Below are 18,330 nucleotides of genomic sequence, written 5' to 3'. Positions count from 1 at the left end.
TTCGCGGCTCTCTAAAATTGGCCTGGCAATTTTGCGATTTTTCCAACTGCATCAATTTTACACCGCATTACAAATAGTTATACGTGTGTGTTGTAACGTTTTGTACGCCAAATTGCCCAGCGCTGTATTTCAAAACAATTTTTTCGCGCTTACCACTGAAGCTGCGACAATTTACAAACGAGTATAAAACAACGCGTGTCCCTAATCCCCGAGCAATTAATTACCGATAAACGGTGGACATTTGTCAGGATTAGCTCGTGCCAGTACAACAGGCATCGAGTAATCGCTGGCACTACGGCAACAACACGTTCGGCGTCGAATCGCGTCGCTCGGGAGCGGACGGACGTGTACCGCCTCTCCCACGCATCCGGTCGGAATATTAAAATGACCAGTGGGTACCGGCGCCTCCACCACGGCTGCAACAACGGGGAAAAGTAGGAAGAGAAAATGAATGGTTTGTGATGGAGAAGAATACATCCGCGCGCGCGCCGTGCGTACGTATGAGCTATAAACGTATAAATATGTGAAGACGTTGGGAAACACTCGAGCCTATGACTTTATACGGTCACGATGCAGCTCGTCGAGCTGACGTTCACGGAGGTGTGTTTTGGTTGACGATCGAGCTCTCGTGATCGTTCAGATTTTGATTTGCATTTTTTCGAAATTCAAAACTTCCGATTGAACTGTTGCTCTAGTAGCGCTCAGTGAATCACCCGCACCGAAGGTAACTCTACCGACCGGCATATCGCTGGTACAAGATATGGGAACCACTGCCGTGTAGCTCGGAGCGAGATAAGCGAAATTTTTGCGAAACCGAGAGAGAAAATTACGGAGCTCGTAAAAATGATCAGTCCGACAAATGAAACGCGAATTTACGGCTTAAGACAAAGGCGCTCGTTAATTTTTGCAGAATTTCGCGTAGACTTTCCTTGATTCGAGTGTCGACAAGAGAGTTTACTGCTGTAGAGAGCGCAGTAAAGTGGCGATTGAAAAGGTAAACGGGGACGAGAAAGAGACGGCGCCGGCGATGATGATGATTGGAGAGAAGTGTATACGAGATGACCGGATCCGTGTTTCTATTCTGACCTTTAGAGGAGATTTGTTGCAGCTGATCGGTAGTTAAATCTCCGAGTGTGTATGTACGTAGCCGTAGAAAAATACGCGTATTTACGGTGTTTGGAATGTCAAAGATGCGACAGCTGTATTCGTTTATTTGGGCACATGAAAGCGAGGCTTACTTCTCTCGAGAAACGTTGCAGCTAGAGAAATAGAACGATGTGAATGTATGTGAAAAAGTAACGTCAGTCATTGATTATTTAGTCGTTTTTTTTTCTTTGTCCCACACGTATATTATATTAAGCGCGTATGACCAGAACAAATCTATTCCAGGAACTGTTCGATCCACCCGAGGCTATCTATAAAACATATCGTACTGTACATGCACTAGCTGCAATAAACATTTCATGCGCTACCGGCTCATTTATTTATACAACTTGTCGAACTGGCGTCTCTTTCAAAATTCACGACTGCTAATAAGCGCACCCAGTATTTACAAAATCAGTAGATGTAACTTTCAAGATCAATTAGACCACCAGGATGTATTTGTAATCCTGTTGTACCACGATCCGCGGAAAACGGGAATTAATCGCTACCGAGAACTGGTGCACCCTCTAAGCAAAACACAGCAGCACGTGCATGTGTCTGCGTGGAAACGAGAGGGACAGTCGGGGGAGCAGTCATTTTCAAAACACAGGCATTCCGGCTATATTAATAATACACACACAGAGGGAACATTCCCCCTTCTCGTTATACCTCCCTATACGGGCGTGACACGTCCGAAAAGGCTCGACTGCACTTGTCCATTTATTTTTCCGCGTGTCGCCATAACAATGCTGCAGCCGGGGCCATACGGGCGTCGATTGTGAAAATAACCGAACTCGCTAGAACAAAAAAGGAGAAACACAGCACCCCAGCGGCGATAATAAACGCGTTTCCCCACGCACACACGCGTCGAGGGTCAAGCGCAGGTGCGACGAGCATAACATAGGCAGCTAACGATTTTCCGGCACGGGCGCGAGGGTTCGCTTCGTCACTCGGCTTATTTATCTGCATATTCGCTTTCTCTTTTCAGCGCGCAATCTATGCCCCTCACCTGCAGCGACGACACGACGGAAGAAAGTCCGCCGCCGATAGGTGGAAGCGCGAACGCGCGCGCTAGTGGAAATCGATCAACGCTCGGCGGCGATAATCGCAGGCGTGGCCAGCTCTCTTCTCTCGTGGGACAAACAAAGAGCGAACGTATCCCGGGGTTCGGACGCGCTATACGTACGCGAGCTAAGCGAGTAAATGGCTTCGCGGAATTGATGCCTCTAGACGAGTGGTGTATATAATTCACGTTGCGGCCACGTCTGCTGCTCTTGTTCCTTCTTTCTCGCTCTCGCTATGCTGTGTGTACTGTGTATGCCCACTGCACACTCGAGCTGCTCGGCTAAATATCATTGCTCTGTCTGTCTGTCTCTTTTCTTCCTTTCTCCGGCGGGCGTAGTGTTTTATTGCGTTTCTCGCAGCGGCTCTTCCGCACAGTCTCACTCCTTTGAAATCGAGCGCGCTGGAAAGTATTTTATATTTACGCGCCGGGGAGCGAGCGAGCAAGCGGGAGAGAAAATTTGAGGAAAAATTAACGAGCCCATTGTTCGGAACCGCGCCGACGCGCCGGGACTTCCATTTGTCAGTGCGGGAATGATCGGCAGTGGCAGAAAATTTGAAATGTAAATTTTTTCGCACGCCCGCCGCTGCGGGTAATGAATGCCGCACGTATACAAATCACCTACTATTACCGGGGGGTCGCGTGTTGAGCCCATTTGTAGCTACTCTCCTGCACGTGCCTTTTTTACGATTCTCTCTCTCTCTCTCTCTCTCTCTCTCTCTCTCTCTCTCACACACACACTTCGAGTCGAGACGAGAGCTGATGTTGTCGGAGATGCGAGAGCGGCATCTCGTTATGCGCGCGGCGAAAGTGCCAGTGTGTGAAATGCATTTTCGAGTCGGACACCGCGCGTCGAGATCCGTTTATTAGATACGTCGAAGTACGAGAGTTTTCGATTCGGAAATCGTAAGTTATACGCCGCGAAGACCCAATTCAGTTCCTCGTTGCTGTAAAGTCGGAAATTTAAACGCATCATTTACATTATTAAATTCGTTTTTTCTCTCGTTACTCAGCACATTAAACGCGCCTCTAATCAGGTGTCACGAATGAAATTCGAGGTTTTAGATGCTAATAATCAGGCTAGCTTATTTCCAAAACTTTCTCGGCCGTATAGCATCGCTCGAATGTAGGCAATCGCGCGGCTACTCTATACACAGTTGCGCGCGGAATGGATCAATAAATAAAACCGAACACGCTGTGTGCATATTCTTTCGAACTCGATTTGTTGCTCGTTAAAAACGAAATTAAACGCGGGGGAATAAATTTTTAGCGATGGAAAGGAACACGTTTTCAATACGGGATTAGCTCGTAATGTTTGCAATGCAACGCTACTAAAGGGTCGTATACAGATAGTGCGCGGTATACTTTGCTCGACAGTAAAGATGATTAAGATAACTGTTATAGGAACATGCCTGCTGCGCGTCTGTATCCGGTAATGGAGAAAGAGGGGGAGGAAAGAGAAAGAGATAAATGTAGAGATCGATGCAGCTAGATGAAGCGATAGACGCATCGTTTCGTACATGAAGCGCTTCGTTCCTTGACCTCCGCTTACAATTTATTGTCCGACGTACACGGCTCTTACGTCTCTCTCATATAAATCTTATTTGCTATTGAATTTAGCTTCGATAACTACTATACTAGAATTTTCACCGAAAAAAGTTCTGAGAATCGAATTATGCCCTCCAAAAAGTAGAGTAGAAAGCTTGAAATTCACGAAAGTTCGGTACTCTCTCTCTCTCTCTCTCTCTCTCTCTCTCTCTCTCTCTCTCTCTCTCACCGCTGCCGGTTTTTTTCACGCGCGTGTATGTGTGCGCTTCCAGGATCGTAAAGCGCTCACGCGGAGAAGCGCACACGGTCAATGTTTATTGCCGCGAATGGAAAGTGTTTTAAAAAGCGAAACCGCAGCGCGGAAAAACGCCTCGGCGATCGCGTATAAAACAATGTTAAACGCCGCGAAATCGAGCCCGCGGCGGTACAGCAATTCGCCAGGTCGTTAAGGAGCCGAAAAGTTTCGCAAGCTGCAGCGCAGATTAACCCACTTGGGAGGAGAGTCAACCGCGAAATGCCGCGAGAGCAAAAACGCCGCCGCGACCGCGAGAACTCTCGAACTTGAGGCGGCGGAGAGAGAGAGAGAGACAGAGAGAGAGACAGAGAGAGAGAGAGAGAGAGAGAGAGAGAGAGAGAGAGAGAGAGAGAGAGAGAGAGAGAGAGAGAGAGAGAGAGAGCGAGTCGATAAAGTTTTTTGTCGGCGAGCGACAGGAGGAGGATCTCGTCCGAATCTCTCACGCAGGCAAATTAACTTTTTGCGACGAGGCTGTAAAGTTTCGGGAGGTGCGCCAGGAGTTGTTGTTTTTTCTTTCTGCCCGGGCTAACGAGCGCCTTGATCGGTAGCTGCTGCTGTTAATTGAGCCGTGCCGGGGACGTGATTGAAATTCGCTACTTGAAGTTTGTATTTACGGATTGCACGTCTCGTGTTCGCGAATCGAAGTGAACTTTATTACTACCAGTCTACAACAATCCTTTTCGTTGCAATGTGAGAGACTCGCTCGAAGAACGGTTGTACTTCATAAGCTCGATATGCCGAGCATCGAATAAACCTCCAAATAAACGGCGTATTATTACGCATAATTACACCAGTTCGGAGTAACGGCTTTCCACAATGATAATACGCATCTCGGCCGAGTATATTATGCACACGCGGGCAAGGCTTGCTCTCGCGTTCTAATTTCCAATCGGCGCAAAAACCTTTTTTGCATATCCCCTTAGTGAAACTCAATACAAACAGCAGTAAAGCATCGGATGGTCGCACCTACTTTCGATAATGCGATTCCTCTAAAATCAATGCGTATCGCGTTTCGCTCGCAATAAGGAAACGTCAGGCTGCAGCGCTCTCCAAAAGTCGAAGATTTAAATCCGAGTCTGCGCGCGGTTATGCATAATTCAAAGTCCTCGCGCCTTCTCCCCCTGCGTACAGGATAAGCCAACTCCTTCGTCACAGAGACCCCAGCCACACACACGCGCTCGGGCGTTAATTCAGCGTAGTTGAATTAGAAGCTTCGCTCGCGGTCGTTGCCTCCTGCGCGCATTATATTATTATTACCGGCGGTCGCGCGCGCGCACACACACACGTCCGCCAATGGGGGGAACTGACCGGCCGCAGGAGTAGCTGCTGCTGAGGCTACTACTACTATTACTGCGGGATGCATCCGCGCGATAGGTTTTATATTGCGGCTCTCTATGGGCACTTCGCTCCTTAATGAGTTCGCTACACACACAGCACGAGCGCGAAGACGACGCTACAATGCTGCAGAGCTGCGGTATCGCGTTTGTCCGTGGGCGTACACGTAATTAATAGAGCGAGTTTTGATATTTACCGCGCAGTGTACTTTCTTTGATGATGATGATTGGATTTTAATAGCTCGTAATCCGGCCTTTACCGCGGAAATATTAGGTGGAAATCTAGGTTGAAAAATAATCGTCCCGCGCGCGAATCAGAGTGAAAATCCGCACAACAGCCCATAACACCGCGGTGTATAAAAACCCCGATCATTGTCAATTAAACTTTCTTCCGAAACTCTTGTAACATCTCTCGCTGTGCGTATCCGCCTCGCTCTCGGTTGTAGAATGGGCCATAAAGCGCAAGCGCGTAAATCAATTTCGCGTTGCGTGTGCGGTGTTCCAGAAGCTCGTATAGGCGCACTGCGCATATATATGATAGCTTCTATATACCGATTTCGCACAATGCGAGAGAGTAGAACGTAATTGATAACCGCTAAGGACGGAATTAATGCCCAATTATGCGTGCGTCCGCCATAACTTTTCGACTGAGTTATGTAAATTTAAACGGCGACTTTCACTGCGCGCTGCTCAACGCGGAACAATACAAGTTTGGATGAGGCGCTTCGGCCGGGAAGAATGATCTCTCGCGCCAAGCGGACACGCTCTGCGCGCGCCGATCCTCCGTGTGTATTATAAAGGATAATGTTATACCATTTGCAGAAGTTTCTCCATAATGCGCTGGGGGATTTTTGAAAATGGCTCGGAATTCTTTAATGGCTCCGAGCGTGTGTGCGCGCTATTGTCCGCTATTAAAGTATGAGATTCCGCGTATCTCTCGTATATAAATGGGTAGAAATCGCGGAGCCGCTGAAATAACATATTGTTTAGTCCGGTTTAATGCTCGACTCCTCTCCGGTCATATTTTACCTGCGCGCGTTTCCACTACAGATCGAAAGCTCATGCAAATCTAATAACTTAATAATGCCCACAATGACAAATCATAACGAGCGCGTCACTTCCAGCCTCGCGCACTTTCCCCTTTGTGAGCGCGCGACTGGAGCATATTTAGCGCGCTTTTAGACAAGCCAATCGACGCGTACATCACGCAGCAGGCGATACGATTTCGAACCGATACTTCACGTCGTCGACACGCAGAGTGTATGTGTACCTCGCTCTGTACATGCTAATGCGCGCTCTTCCCCCGAGGCGCTGCACGCGTGGCGCAGAGGACTTATTTCTCTTATCGGGGTAACCATCATCGGAAAACGGATGCGCGCGAAGAAAGTGTTGACCCCGACGCGTGACCCGCTGGAATTGGATTTTCATTTTTCCCTCTTCGCTCTCGCGGCACCGTACGCGCGGTTCATTATATTATTTTCAGAGAAATCACGTGTGGTAGACACGGCCCATTGTTCGAAAAGTCGTGGCGGTAATTTACGCGGCTGCCGCGCGCAGCTTCTTCTCTAATCTCCTGTTAACTCGTTTACGGGCACAGCTCGAGCTCGTGTAGCGTTTATATTTCACTTGCAGCGCGAGACGAGGTGCGCATCTCTCCTCTCTCGCTGCGGCGGGTTAATGCCCATTAAGGATGTAAATTGCCGCCAGCCTGGTTCGCCATCAGCTTCTCGTCTGCTTCGTATTTGCTTTGATAATGCTTTTAATGAAATGATTAGCCGCTGCTGCTTTCGAATGCTCGCCCGCCGGCCGCTATAAAGGTACAGTGGAAAGCGTTGGCGTTTTCGGTATCGTTATGAGCACCCGCCGCGAGTCTGTATGTGCGTGCCTTGATAATTACTCAATTTTATACGCGCAAGCGAGTTTATATCTATACTTTACGAGGACTTTCCTATTTGCATAAGATCCCTTCCACTCTACTCGCTCGTGATTATATAAAATTTTCCCGCCAACTGTGCGCAGCAAACCCGTTTTTTACAAGCGGTAATTAAACTCTTTCACTTTGCTCGTGCGCCGCAGCACTTTTGTTCGGTGTTAAATTGAAAGCAGTCTCCTAAGCATTGGATAATTCAAGGGTGCCGCAAAAATTCGTTTCATCTTATCCGATTAATGAATCGATTGGAATTTCAATACCGCGCTACCGGCGGCTCCCGGTGAAATTACGCTTGTGTTTCGCATGAATAATCTATTCGCAAACCGATTCGTGTTTCGCAGAATTACGAGCGATATCTCGCCGACGTATAAAACAAAATCTGAAATTTATCCATCGTGTACAATGTTGCCTGCTATTTATGAACGATAAACAAGAGGGTCCTGAACGAAGCGTAAAATAATAATAATCGACGTAAGTACCTCGTAACTCTCGGAAAAAATACTCAACCCCATTCTCTTAACCAAGCACATCGCTCATCGCCGACAAACAATAAGCCTCTATAATCCTTCTTTGCACAAGCGCGCGACCGTTATTATTAGGAATACCTTCGCGGCCGTGCGGCGCATCTCCGCGTGTATAATAAGAGAAAATTGCCTCTCTTGAGTATATACACCACTTGGAGAAATACACGCGCAATTAGAATGCAATATGCGCGCGGATACACGGTGTACGTAAAGGATTCAATAACTCGCTTATTACATCCCAATCGGCCGGCTTTCCTCGCAATTTTTTCTCTCCGCATTCCCGAGCCAAAACCGGAGCTGCGATTAAGAGCCATTAATTTCAATTGGCCGGCGGTTTACTGCTATTTCTATTCATCAACGGCGATACTCCTATTGCGAGAAGGCTGTCGGTGTGTGGAATTACGGCAGAATGAACTTCTAATAATCAAAGGCTGCTGCGCGTCGTGCCAGATGCTGGATGTACAGGACTAGGCGCGCGAGACTGGAAAAACGAGAAAAACCTCTCTCCTCTTCGAGCGCGTGTAATGACGTTCGCGCTCTCGGTAACCCGCGGAGAGAGCGAGCTAGAGAGAAAGGGAGAGATAGAAGCTGGACGCGAAATCCGAAGCGATAGCTCTCCGCGCGCACGGGTATCAAGAGGCTCGTCTCGAGATGATGATCATCATCCCCGAGCGCGCGAGGCGGTGGCTTTTTTCGAGAAGTGATTGCCCCGCGCGAGGATGTATCGATCGGTGCTGCGGGATGGCTGATGGAAAATTACGAAGGAATGCGCGCTAATTTTCACACTTACGAGGAAAGGACGTAGAGGGGTGTTCCGCCTACGCCAGAACTGCGGGGATGAGAGACTTTGACGCGATGGATGAATATTGAGCGAGTCACCTGGTTTACTATTAGCTCCGCGTGAATCGAGTAATTTCGAAAACGTTACTCTGCTACCGATCTATTGGATTTTGATTTACGATCCATAAATCGAGCTATATGGCGTTCGCTGCAATCGGCCATATCGATGCGTATACTTTGGATTAAAATATCAAAGCCTGCTATACTCGAAGGTGTATCAGCGCATAAAAGGTAAGTCCGAGGTGTTACGAAGCCCGTACATAAAAATTACGATCACACGTATCCGAGCTTCGGACGCACAACAACACCACGCGACTCTTTTAATAAACGGCGGCGGCGGCGGCGGTGGCAGCGGGAGTTTATAAGGAGAGAAGGAGCAACGGTACCGTAATTATTGCACGTGCTCGAGGAAGCGATCGCTCGCGTGGTTTACGCGCCGTCGCGGCACGAGCCTGCCTCTCGCTTATCCGGCCAACCGATCTTCGAGCGAGGGACGTTTTTCCATTCAGGCAACAGAGAAATCCATACACACACAACGCGCTTCCACGTACACACGAGAGCTGCTGCTGCATTATGGACGTGCGAGCAGCAGCGCACGTGAAATTACTAGGTTAGGTCAGTGTTCCGAGGGCAGTTTACGCCTGATGATGCTCCTTCGGCTTCTCCCGTAAATTGAGTTCTTCCTGCGACTACTTCGCTGTTCTATGCTGCAGTTCTCGGACTTAATTAATTTTAATAAATTTAGATTTCGCGCTCCGATTTCGAGGCTAATTTAAAATTGTGATCCGAACTCGCGCGCTGTTTACCTTGGCGTAGATCCTCTGCCTTTTTGCTCGACTTTTAAACCGCGGAAGAAATTTCAATCTGCGGTGCGGGTAGGCTCGGTTTAAACGCGGATGTTGCGATGCCGATATAATATAATATAGGTGCAAAAAGCTACGGCATAAATTATCCGCATCGACGGCTATACATATTGTCGCGGTTTTGCGCACGAATTACGAATACGTCTTTCAAAATAAAGCAATTCACGCCGTCCCCCTAAAGTGTCCCGTTTTTTCCACGTATACTCACGAGAGATCCACATCGTTGGCGACAAGGAGGTTAATTCCGCGCTCGTCCTTCGTCAGGATCAAGACGTACGCGTACGATGTTCGCCGAGAGCGTTGATCATCGGTAATGATAACCCGCGCGCTCATAACAGGACATTTCGTTGTGAGTATAACCGGTTTCGATTGCTTACGTAAAAGTAAGGCATTGACTTGTAGTAAAGGCTAGCGCGCGGGTTGCATACTTTATAACTTATACGTATATAAAAATCATAACACCACAAATATTTGGTAAGCGCTAGCTGCAAAAACGTTAACAACCTCGAACGAGCTCGCGGGAGATACAAATTGCACTGCGCAATGCATGTTTGCGTCATGACTTCTCGTTTCGGCCTATTGACGTTCGATTAATGCGGCTAGTTTACCTTAGGCGTATAAGCTTTTATAGTATACAATCGCCTCTTATTATTTATTTCGTGTACGTATAATTGCGCAGTGACTCGCCGGCTATCGGTGTTACAAGAGAAAAACCCGCGCTTAGTTCCGTCGCAGGCTCTCTTCGACGCTGAAAAATCGGCCTTATCATCGGTACTGTATCAGTAAACACTTAGCTGCGCTGCGCGTGTACATATAAGAAACGAGCGATTACCCCCATGTCTTGCGCCGGCAAATAAACAATAATATCCTCCCAGGCGAAGAAACTTACTTTGCATAAAACATTCATATACCCCTCGCGCAGGAGTAACCCTAACCGCAACGACTCGTCTTTTCTCTCTCTCCTGCCGGCATTTTTTTCACGAACTAAGTAAGTGAATGATTGCGCACTCTCTCCTCCCCCCCCCCCCCCCCCCTATGGCAGCGTCGGCGGCTTTCTCGGAACGGAAACGCACGCTTTTTATCCTTATCTCACCTGCATTATGCAGGAATGGCACTAATGAGTCGGGGGAAAGGGCTAATCGCGGTCCGCATAAAAACCCGCCCGTGGCCGCTAAAAACGGCGTGAAAGCATGAAACCGAGCTTTTTCCCTTTAGCGCTCTTTGCATGTGCGTCTGCCTTTTCTTCTTCTCGGTATACCCACTTCCACAGTATGCGCTGGGCATTGACAGGGAAGTTTTTTCCTACTCAGAAAATTGCTCCGCAGAAATTCCTCTGGCCTAATATGACCTTCGAGCGAGCATAGGTCGGTTCTGCGTATAGGATGTACATAGGATAATTTCTAGTTCGGAGAAGAGATATTTTCATAATTCAATTTCATCTCCCCAAGCTCTTATTAATAGTTCGATCTGGCACAATCTCACGGCAAAACGCTCGGCTACTTTTTCCGTCGAGTCCGGAACCTCAGTCCCAATTATCCACCTCCCATAAGGCTGCCTTTCCGTGAAAGTTGGACAGCAGAAGCCGTATCGCAAAAGCTCTTGGTGCAGTAGAACACGTGCATACAGCAAGCCTCGCCCGGTCATAATTTACGGTGTTTGGCTTAGGGAGCTTTCGATTTCTGGGTCTTATAATGGCCGCGTAGCACTTTCCACGAGAGAGTCCTGGATTTTCGCGATCGAGGAACAACGGAGCGCGCGGAGTGTCTGTACTCTCGATCTATGCACTCCGCAGGATGCAGGCATATAAACGTGTAATGAGATTACGGGCTTTGATCGAATAATTTACGATTCGCCAGAACTCGACGTAGTGCCGTAGTAGTAGTAGTAGTCGCTCTCAGCACTGTTTTATTGCGCTGGAATTGATCGATTAGTGGTTTTGTTCGTGGCGTGCAATTTATAGGATATATATAAAGGTCGGAGATAGCCGCGCGATTATGTTTGCTCTCCGACTGAGAATTATTTTTACTTTCGCCGAGAAGTGTGCTGGCCTCGCTCTCGAGACTCATGAATCACACTGCAGCTTTGGATTCGCGACATAATGTTATTAATCGCGCCGACAGATTGAGATCTTGAAACTACATGGCTGCGTTATTAAAAAATACCAGCGTGTGTGTATTGTCTCATCGAAAAGAAAATTAGCAAAGAGCGGCATCGAGATAAAAGAAAAAGAATTAATTACTATTTGCGTAATTAATAAAGGCTTACGTTTTGTAAAGCAAATGCGCCCGAAGAGAGAAAGCCGCCGCGGAATATTTACGCTCCTTCGCGGCCTGACCTGGGGTAACCTCGCAACACCCTCGACTTCGTTACGCTTTGATCGTCGAGGAGATAATTTTTTACATGCTCGCGCACATAAATCAAGCGAGCCCGTGCTCGCGTTTTATTATTCGCAGAAACATTGTCGCTCGAGGTGGGTGATAATACGAAAAATGAACTCTCTTCCCATATACGACCGATAGCGTCGTTCGTTGCATCCGCGTGTTGTAACAAAGCCCTCGACGTCGTCGCGGCCCCCTTGTAACTCGCTTCTATCACCCTTCGAGTCGCAGAGCAAACACAAAGTGTCATACGTCAGAAGCTATAACGATTTTTCCAACACAGGTACGCTCAAACAGGCTTTCGCTCTTTGTCGTTGCAGGTACTACAAAGGGACATAGAGTCGCACGGGCGAATCGTGAGCTCGGTCGTTAAACTCGGCGAGAGAGTCGCCGGGCGAAATCGATGCGCCGCAGCAGCAGCAGCCGCATCAGCAGAGGAGGAGAAGCAGCAGCAGCAACAGCCTGATCAAGCCCAGCGGGAAAGGCAGCAGCAAGCGCTGCGGGTTGCGAGCTCTCTCGAGCGTCGCTGGCATCTTCTGTTCCTGCGCGCCTTGGAGTGGCAATGCCATATCGAGACGCTCGCCGCACGAGTTCGCACTAAGGTGAGTGTCTTTCTCGTTCTCTACTATACGGGTTATGCTCGTCATTTTATGCGCGGGGATACCTGTTTTATAAGCGACGATTTTCTGCGCCGTCTTAGAAGAGCCGGCTAATTTTAGCGCGACTGGACGTTTGCGTTGAATGAAAATTTGCAAAATTGTAAACGCTGATGGTACACAGGAAACGTATAGGCGGAGGCGGTGAAAAATAAGGAAGCATCGCCCGCACGATGAGGCGGGTACTTAGAAAGCTAGTTGGGTGCATAGTCTGCATGCAGAGTCGAGGCGAAAGGACATCCTCGTGGTGTGCAGAGACAACAGTAGCTGAAGCTCCTCGTATAAATACTCATTATACAAGTAGGGAAGACGCGGACAATGTGTGCAGCCCCCGTGCATGCACCTTTGGATCGCGCTCTCAGAGGAAAAAAGAAAGTCTATTCTCAAAGTTCCGACAGTCATCTCCATCATAATAAGCTCGATACAATTATGTAGAGTACATGCCTCTCGCGCGTAATCCTACGCAAGAACTTACCGTAACAGCTAGACCGAAAATCCGACGCGGGATCCGAATTCCCCGACAGCGGCCTAGACAATAAACGCGCATCCACGCGCGCGTGCGTGAGCTTACCTGGCCGGAACGAATGAACATATGGGACACAAAGCGAACGAGACAGCAAAAACAGAGAGAGAGAGAGAGAGAGAGAGAGAGAGAGAGAAAGGAAAGCTCCCCCTCTACCGAAAAGGCAATAAAAACAGCGGACCGTAGCGGCACACCGGATACCGTATCATAGCAGCAGTACATAACACCGCGCGCGCTGTCCAGGTGAAGAAAGTGCTTATCTCGCTTTTCGGATCGGATGAAGATATTAAACGAGAGAACGCGATGTTGAAACGACGATACCCAGGCGCGAGAGGTATACATAATTGTATCGAGCTTCTATAATAGAGATGACTGTCGGAACGTCAACAATTAACTTTCTTTTCTCCTATCACGCACGCGATAGAATATTAAAATCGTTGCCTGGCTAGCTCTCAGTGCTGCGCGCAGCGATTGAAACGTTTGGAACGAGGGCTCAATCCGCAAGTTTCGAAACGCCGCCGACATTATTATAAAACAACACCGCTTCGAAGAGCGGGACGCGTGTAAACAGTTACACTCCGATATCGCTTTTTCCCGATGGAAAGCCGCGCCGATAGCCACTTTGTTCACCCGCGCCGCAATTCGACGGGAAGTTCTCGACTTATCTGCGCCGCTACCTTGTGGCTGTGCACGTATAGGTACACACTCGAGTCGATACACACCGCTCCCGGGGGCAGTAGCTCCCATTATACATGCGCGATTGTGTCGGCTCCCACCTGGCGGTACACCTATATTGCCGCTTAAGAGACTTTCGGCCTTTAACGAGCGCGCGCACTATCTTGACATTCGCGAGAGCGAGGGACGCCAGCGCCGCGGGGGCATCGACTCGCGCAGCGGCAAATTACTTTCGACTTTTTAATTTCGCGCGTGAGCCGTGTGTATACGCGAGCGGAGTTTCGAAGGGATTAATCGTTCGGGCTTTTTTGAACGTGTAATTTGACGGCAGGAGATATCGTAGTGAGGATGATTTATGATCTCGGTGAGGGACAGAGATTGAAGCTCGATTGGAGGCTCGCGTGGATTTGATGGGTTTTGCGAAGTTGCCAGACTTTCGACAATTGTTTCGCGAAACGATATCTTACGCCTCGCATAAGCATCAGGGGTCGTTTTTACCGCGCGAGTTTATCATAATTAGAAAAGAATATTCCCCTTTTTAATCATCATAAACGTAAACGACTTCCTATTACGATTACCGCATCATCTGCTGAATATTCAGAAGATGTGTGAACGTACGCGGGGTAGCTATTATGATAATGTGAGAGCGCATCATCATACCGTCACGAATGTCTGCCTCCATTACCGCCCTGATACATTATATACAAACGCTTCCATTCAAATTAAAAAGCCGCCCCAACAGAAAATTCCGACTATCGGATCAACCGACTGATTTCACTAATTAATAGGATTATATCTCCGTGTGCGCGCGTACGCACGGCTCTATCTCCAAAGCGCGCTCAATGAAGTCTGCAGCACAAAGAACCAGTTCCAGATAGATAAACGAAATCGAAATTAGAAACTCTCGCTCGATAATAAATGAAAACGCATTTTGAAAGCGCTTATCGTACCAGCGCGCGAGAGACAGAGAGAACAACAAAAAATCTCGCGTAAGACACGACGGACTACAGAAGAAAGTAATTAAATTTACTGTTGTTGGTTTAACACGCCCGTATAAATCCCGTCAAGTTCAAGCCGTGTTTAGACAGTCGGCGCGAGATAAAGCCGCGAATACCGGCACCGGAGACGCCGAGCGAGCAACAAAAACTCGGAACTTCCACTTTCGGACCAGTACGCTTGGCCCCGTTATCATATTTACAACTCCGCTGCAGCCTCCTTGCTCCCCGAGCTTGTCGAATTATGCATTACTTTCCATTTCGGCATTTTTATCGACCTACATCCTGCATATACGTCTGTGTGAGTGTATACACCAGAGCCTCTCCTATGAGCCGCGAGAGGAGAAAAGCGAAAAATCGACGGGGCATTAAGCGCGATGAAAGCCGAGATCGATTACCATCTCGCGGTGGTCCGCAATTAGAGATTACGCTGCGGACACACGCGAAGTTCGTGTACGCGCTCGCTTTTTTGCGCTTCAATTTTTCGGCAAAGTGTGCGATAATTGAGGAAGCGCGCGCTTACTCCTTATTTACTTACTTTTACTCGATTTTCGCTGGACGGAAAAAAGTCAGTCGGGAGAAAGAGGTCGAGCAGTTTCTTTTTTATTATTATTATTTCGCTCGCCTGTCGGATAAGCCTGGGAAATTTTCAGTTTTTTCAGAATTATTATAACAGAGTCGTTGCTCGTAATTCAGCCGATAAGATTTCGCTCTCCGCGCTCTCAATGGGCATAGCAGACACAGAAACGCTTTTAAGGAAATGTGTTTATATTAATCGCGCGGAAACTCGGGCTACGAACGCGAAATTCGCCAGGGTAAACAGCTTACGTAAACGCATTTTCATTCGGAGGAACATCGTCCGACGATTTCTAGCTGTTTAGAGGCTTGATCGATCGTAGCTCCGATGCCTGTAAAAGCCATGAAAGATGCCTGGCTTATTCAGGCAGGCGAGCGATAATGAGGTGTAGATGTGCGTCATAATTCTTTGACTGATAGCTGCTTTACAGCGCTGAATCGTTATAACGTAATTGAAACGCTAATTACAATGATTATAGACCTATACAATTCACGCGCGTGAGCGATCGACTGAAAAAATTAACAAAATTGAAGCTCGCTTACACCGATTTCTCAAACTACGCCTAGCACACACACGAGATAAATAAAGAGTGTATACGAGCGTCAGCTCCGACTGCCGACGTGCTCACTCCCATTAGTCATGGTCTTTTTAACTCCTCCCGCGACTTGTAACGCGCGCGCGGCCCGACAATGATGCATCAGAGACTGACGAACCGAAGCATGAAGCGACTGCCTATCCCAAAACTTTCACGCGCTTCTTCGCGTCCTGGATATAATATCCTCTCTCTCTCTCTCTCTCTCGCGCGCGCAATAACATCGCATCCCGCGTGTCATTCTCTCTCTCTCTCTCTCTCTCTCTCTCTCTCGCTTCTGCGTGATGATGATCGCCTTCCGTTTTCTCTCGCCGCTCGGTTTCACTGCCAGCTCGGATGTGCCCTGCTCGCCCAGCCGAGCGAATATCTGCGACTGCGTGTTCATTGTGCAAGACGCCGCTTCGCATCGGCTATCGATGGCCGACGAGCTTTTTATTTTTCGTTTCGAGCGCGGAATGTCGCTTTTGTACAGAGCTTAATTGCGTTTGACTGTCGAAAGTATGACGCTCACAGTCGATTGATCACTCGAATTTTTACTCCGATTAACGGCAAATGCTCGCGATTTCGCTTTCTCGAAAAGCGGGATTTATCGTAGCCGGCTCTTTTGAGTGCGTTACGGTGAATGATGATAGAGCGTGCACAACGATCTTTAAACTTGGAAAAGAATTTTTTCGGTTTCGTTTTAAACACGCCGTGCGTGTACTTTGCAAGCGCGTGAGTTCATTAATCCGACGGCTGATTGATTAGTTTCATTAATATTCGGAAAAGCATGTGTGTTCAGCAGCGAGCTCAATTTATTTCTCAAAAAATTCCCGTAATTAGAGACGCTAAATAGACGTCCAGCTCCCGCCCCCCCCCCCCGCGATCTTAATAACAGCCCTGCCTAATCGCAAACCCAACAAACGTTCACTCGACCATCGGCTTTTTCCGCCCGGATTCTAATTTTTTTCGTTCCCCGTACGTAACAACTTTCTAACCTTCGTACGAGCAATTAATAATTTCCCTCGGCATAAAAAAAAATCCCAGAGCATCTTCGAATCGATTAACCGTATCAAGCCATAATTACCTCCTCCAACTATTCCACGCGAAGCACGAGTCTAGCGAGCCGCGCGTTAAATTAAACCGGGGGCATATCTGCCTGACGCGCGTCTGGACGGTGAACACGACAGGCGGTCATGCCCGCCGATTTCATTGCGCTTATCTCTTCCTCCCCGTCCTTTTTGGATTTTTCGCTATGGGTCCCCGACGACGGACGAGGAATGCCGGACAGATAAGCTACGCGAGGCTTATTAAATTTAAACTATTTTGACTTGCGGGGAGTTATCCGGGAGGGGAAATCGCGCGCGCGTGGAGCATCGAATTCCGCGCGGGATTCCTCGTGGGTTAATTAACGACGCGGTGATTAATTAAGTCGATGCGACACTGGAATGCCATTGTTGAAATATCGCTCGGACGTTTCGACGGTTTATTGATGCTTGACTGACTCTTCCACAGCCATATAAAACAGTTATGCGCGTTTGCAATAAAATGCGCTTTACGCGTGTGCACTCTGGGGTCATCGACATTATTGACGAATAGATCGCCGTTTAAGCGTAATCGCTCAGCAAGAGTTTTAAAACGCCACTTTGCTCTCTCAATCGAGCACCACACAAAAGCGCGCCGAAAATCTTCGCGAAAAAGCATATAATTTCGGCTCGGCAAATTTGGCGCTTCTTCGTCGCTGCACGCATACGAGTATCTCCCTGATTAAAAGCCGCGCTCGCGCGTGATATCTGCGTATAGGTGTGCGTGCAGCCGAGCATCGAGATAACGACTTGATTTCGGAAATACTTCGCGGAACGCGTCGCCGCACGCGATGCCCATTATGTAAAAGCCGCGGAAAAATGCCGACCGGCTGCATTACGCTGTAAATTGAAGAGCTCGTTTTTCCTTTTCTGCGTATTCGTCGCTTTTTTTACCGATGCGCTTTTACGAAATTTCGCTTCCGTGAAGTGATGCGGTACCGGCCGCATAATGTCACGTCCGTCATATTTTTCTTTCGAGCGGCGCAGCTATGCTCGAGTGAAAGGGCTCGTTTCGCCCTGTGGGGTCTAGTTCTTCTGCTTCTTTTTTTCCATCGCTGCAGTACTGGTTTGTACGCGGCTCTTGCGCGCGCGAGTTTATACTCTAAGGTCAAGAGACGCATTTGTCTCGGCTGCCGGCGGTGCAGCTAGGCGCGCATAATTCGTGCGTAATTGACGTGTTTTACGAAATAAGTCCGTTTGCGCTAGTCATCCCTCTCGATGGATATTTTTTTCTTCTACCTTTGTAACGCGTTCGTGAAATTGGATTTGATTTACACTTAAAAGTGCACTCGCGACGTGTGTGAAATTTATTGCCGCTGAAATGAGATTT

General features: G+C 48.2%; 1 protein-coding gene across 3 annotated transcripts in view; it reads left to right on the top strand.

The window, feature by feature from the left end:
• LOC100679702 overlaps positions 1-18,330 on the top strand; it is a 104,937-nt gene that overhangs the window by 60,268 nt on the left and 26,339 nt on the right. For all 3 annotated transcript variants that reach the window (XM_008203647.4, XM_032600455.1, XM_032600454.1), the window contains one exon: positions 12,239-12,520. In XM_008203647.4, coding sequence (XP_008201869.1) covers positions 12,239-12,520 — 282 coding nt within the window. The remainder of the gene's footprint in view (positions 1-12,238; positions 12,521-18,330) is intronic.

Source organism: Nasonia vitripennis, chromosome 5 (assembly GCF_009193385.2).
Source record: "Nasonia vitripennis strain AsymCx chromosome 5, Nvit_psr_1.1, whole genome shotgun sequence".
Lineage (NCBI taxonomy): Eukaryota > Metazoa > Arthropoda > Insecta > Hymenoptera > Pteromalidae > Nasonia > Nasonia vitripennis.
The sequence above is the reverse complement of the archived record's forward strand: the minus strand, read 5'-3'. Positions and strand labels throughout refer to the sequence as shown.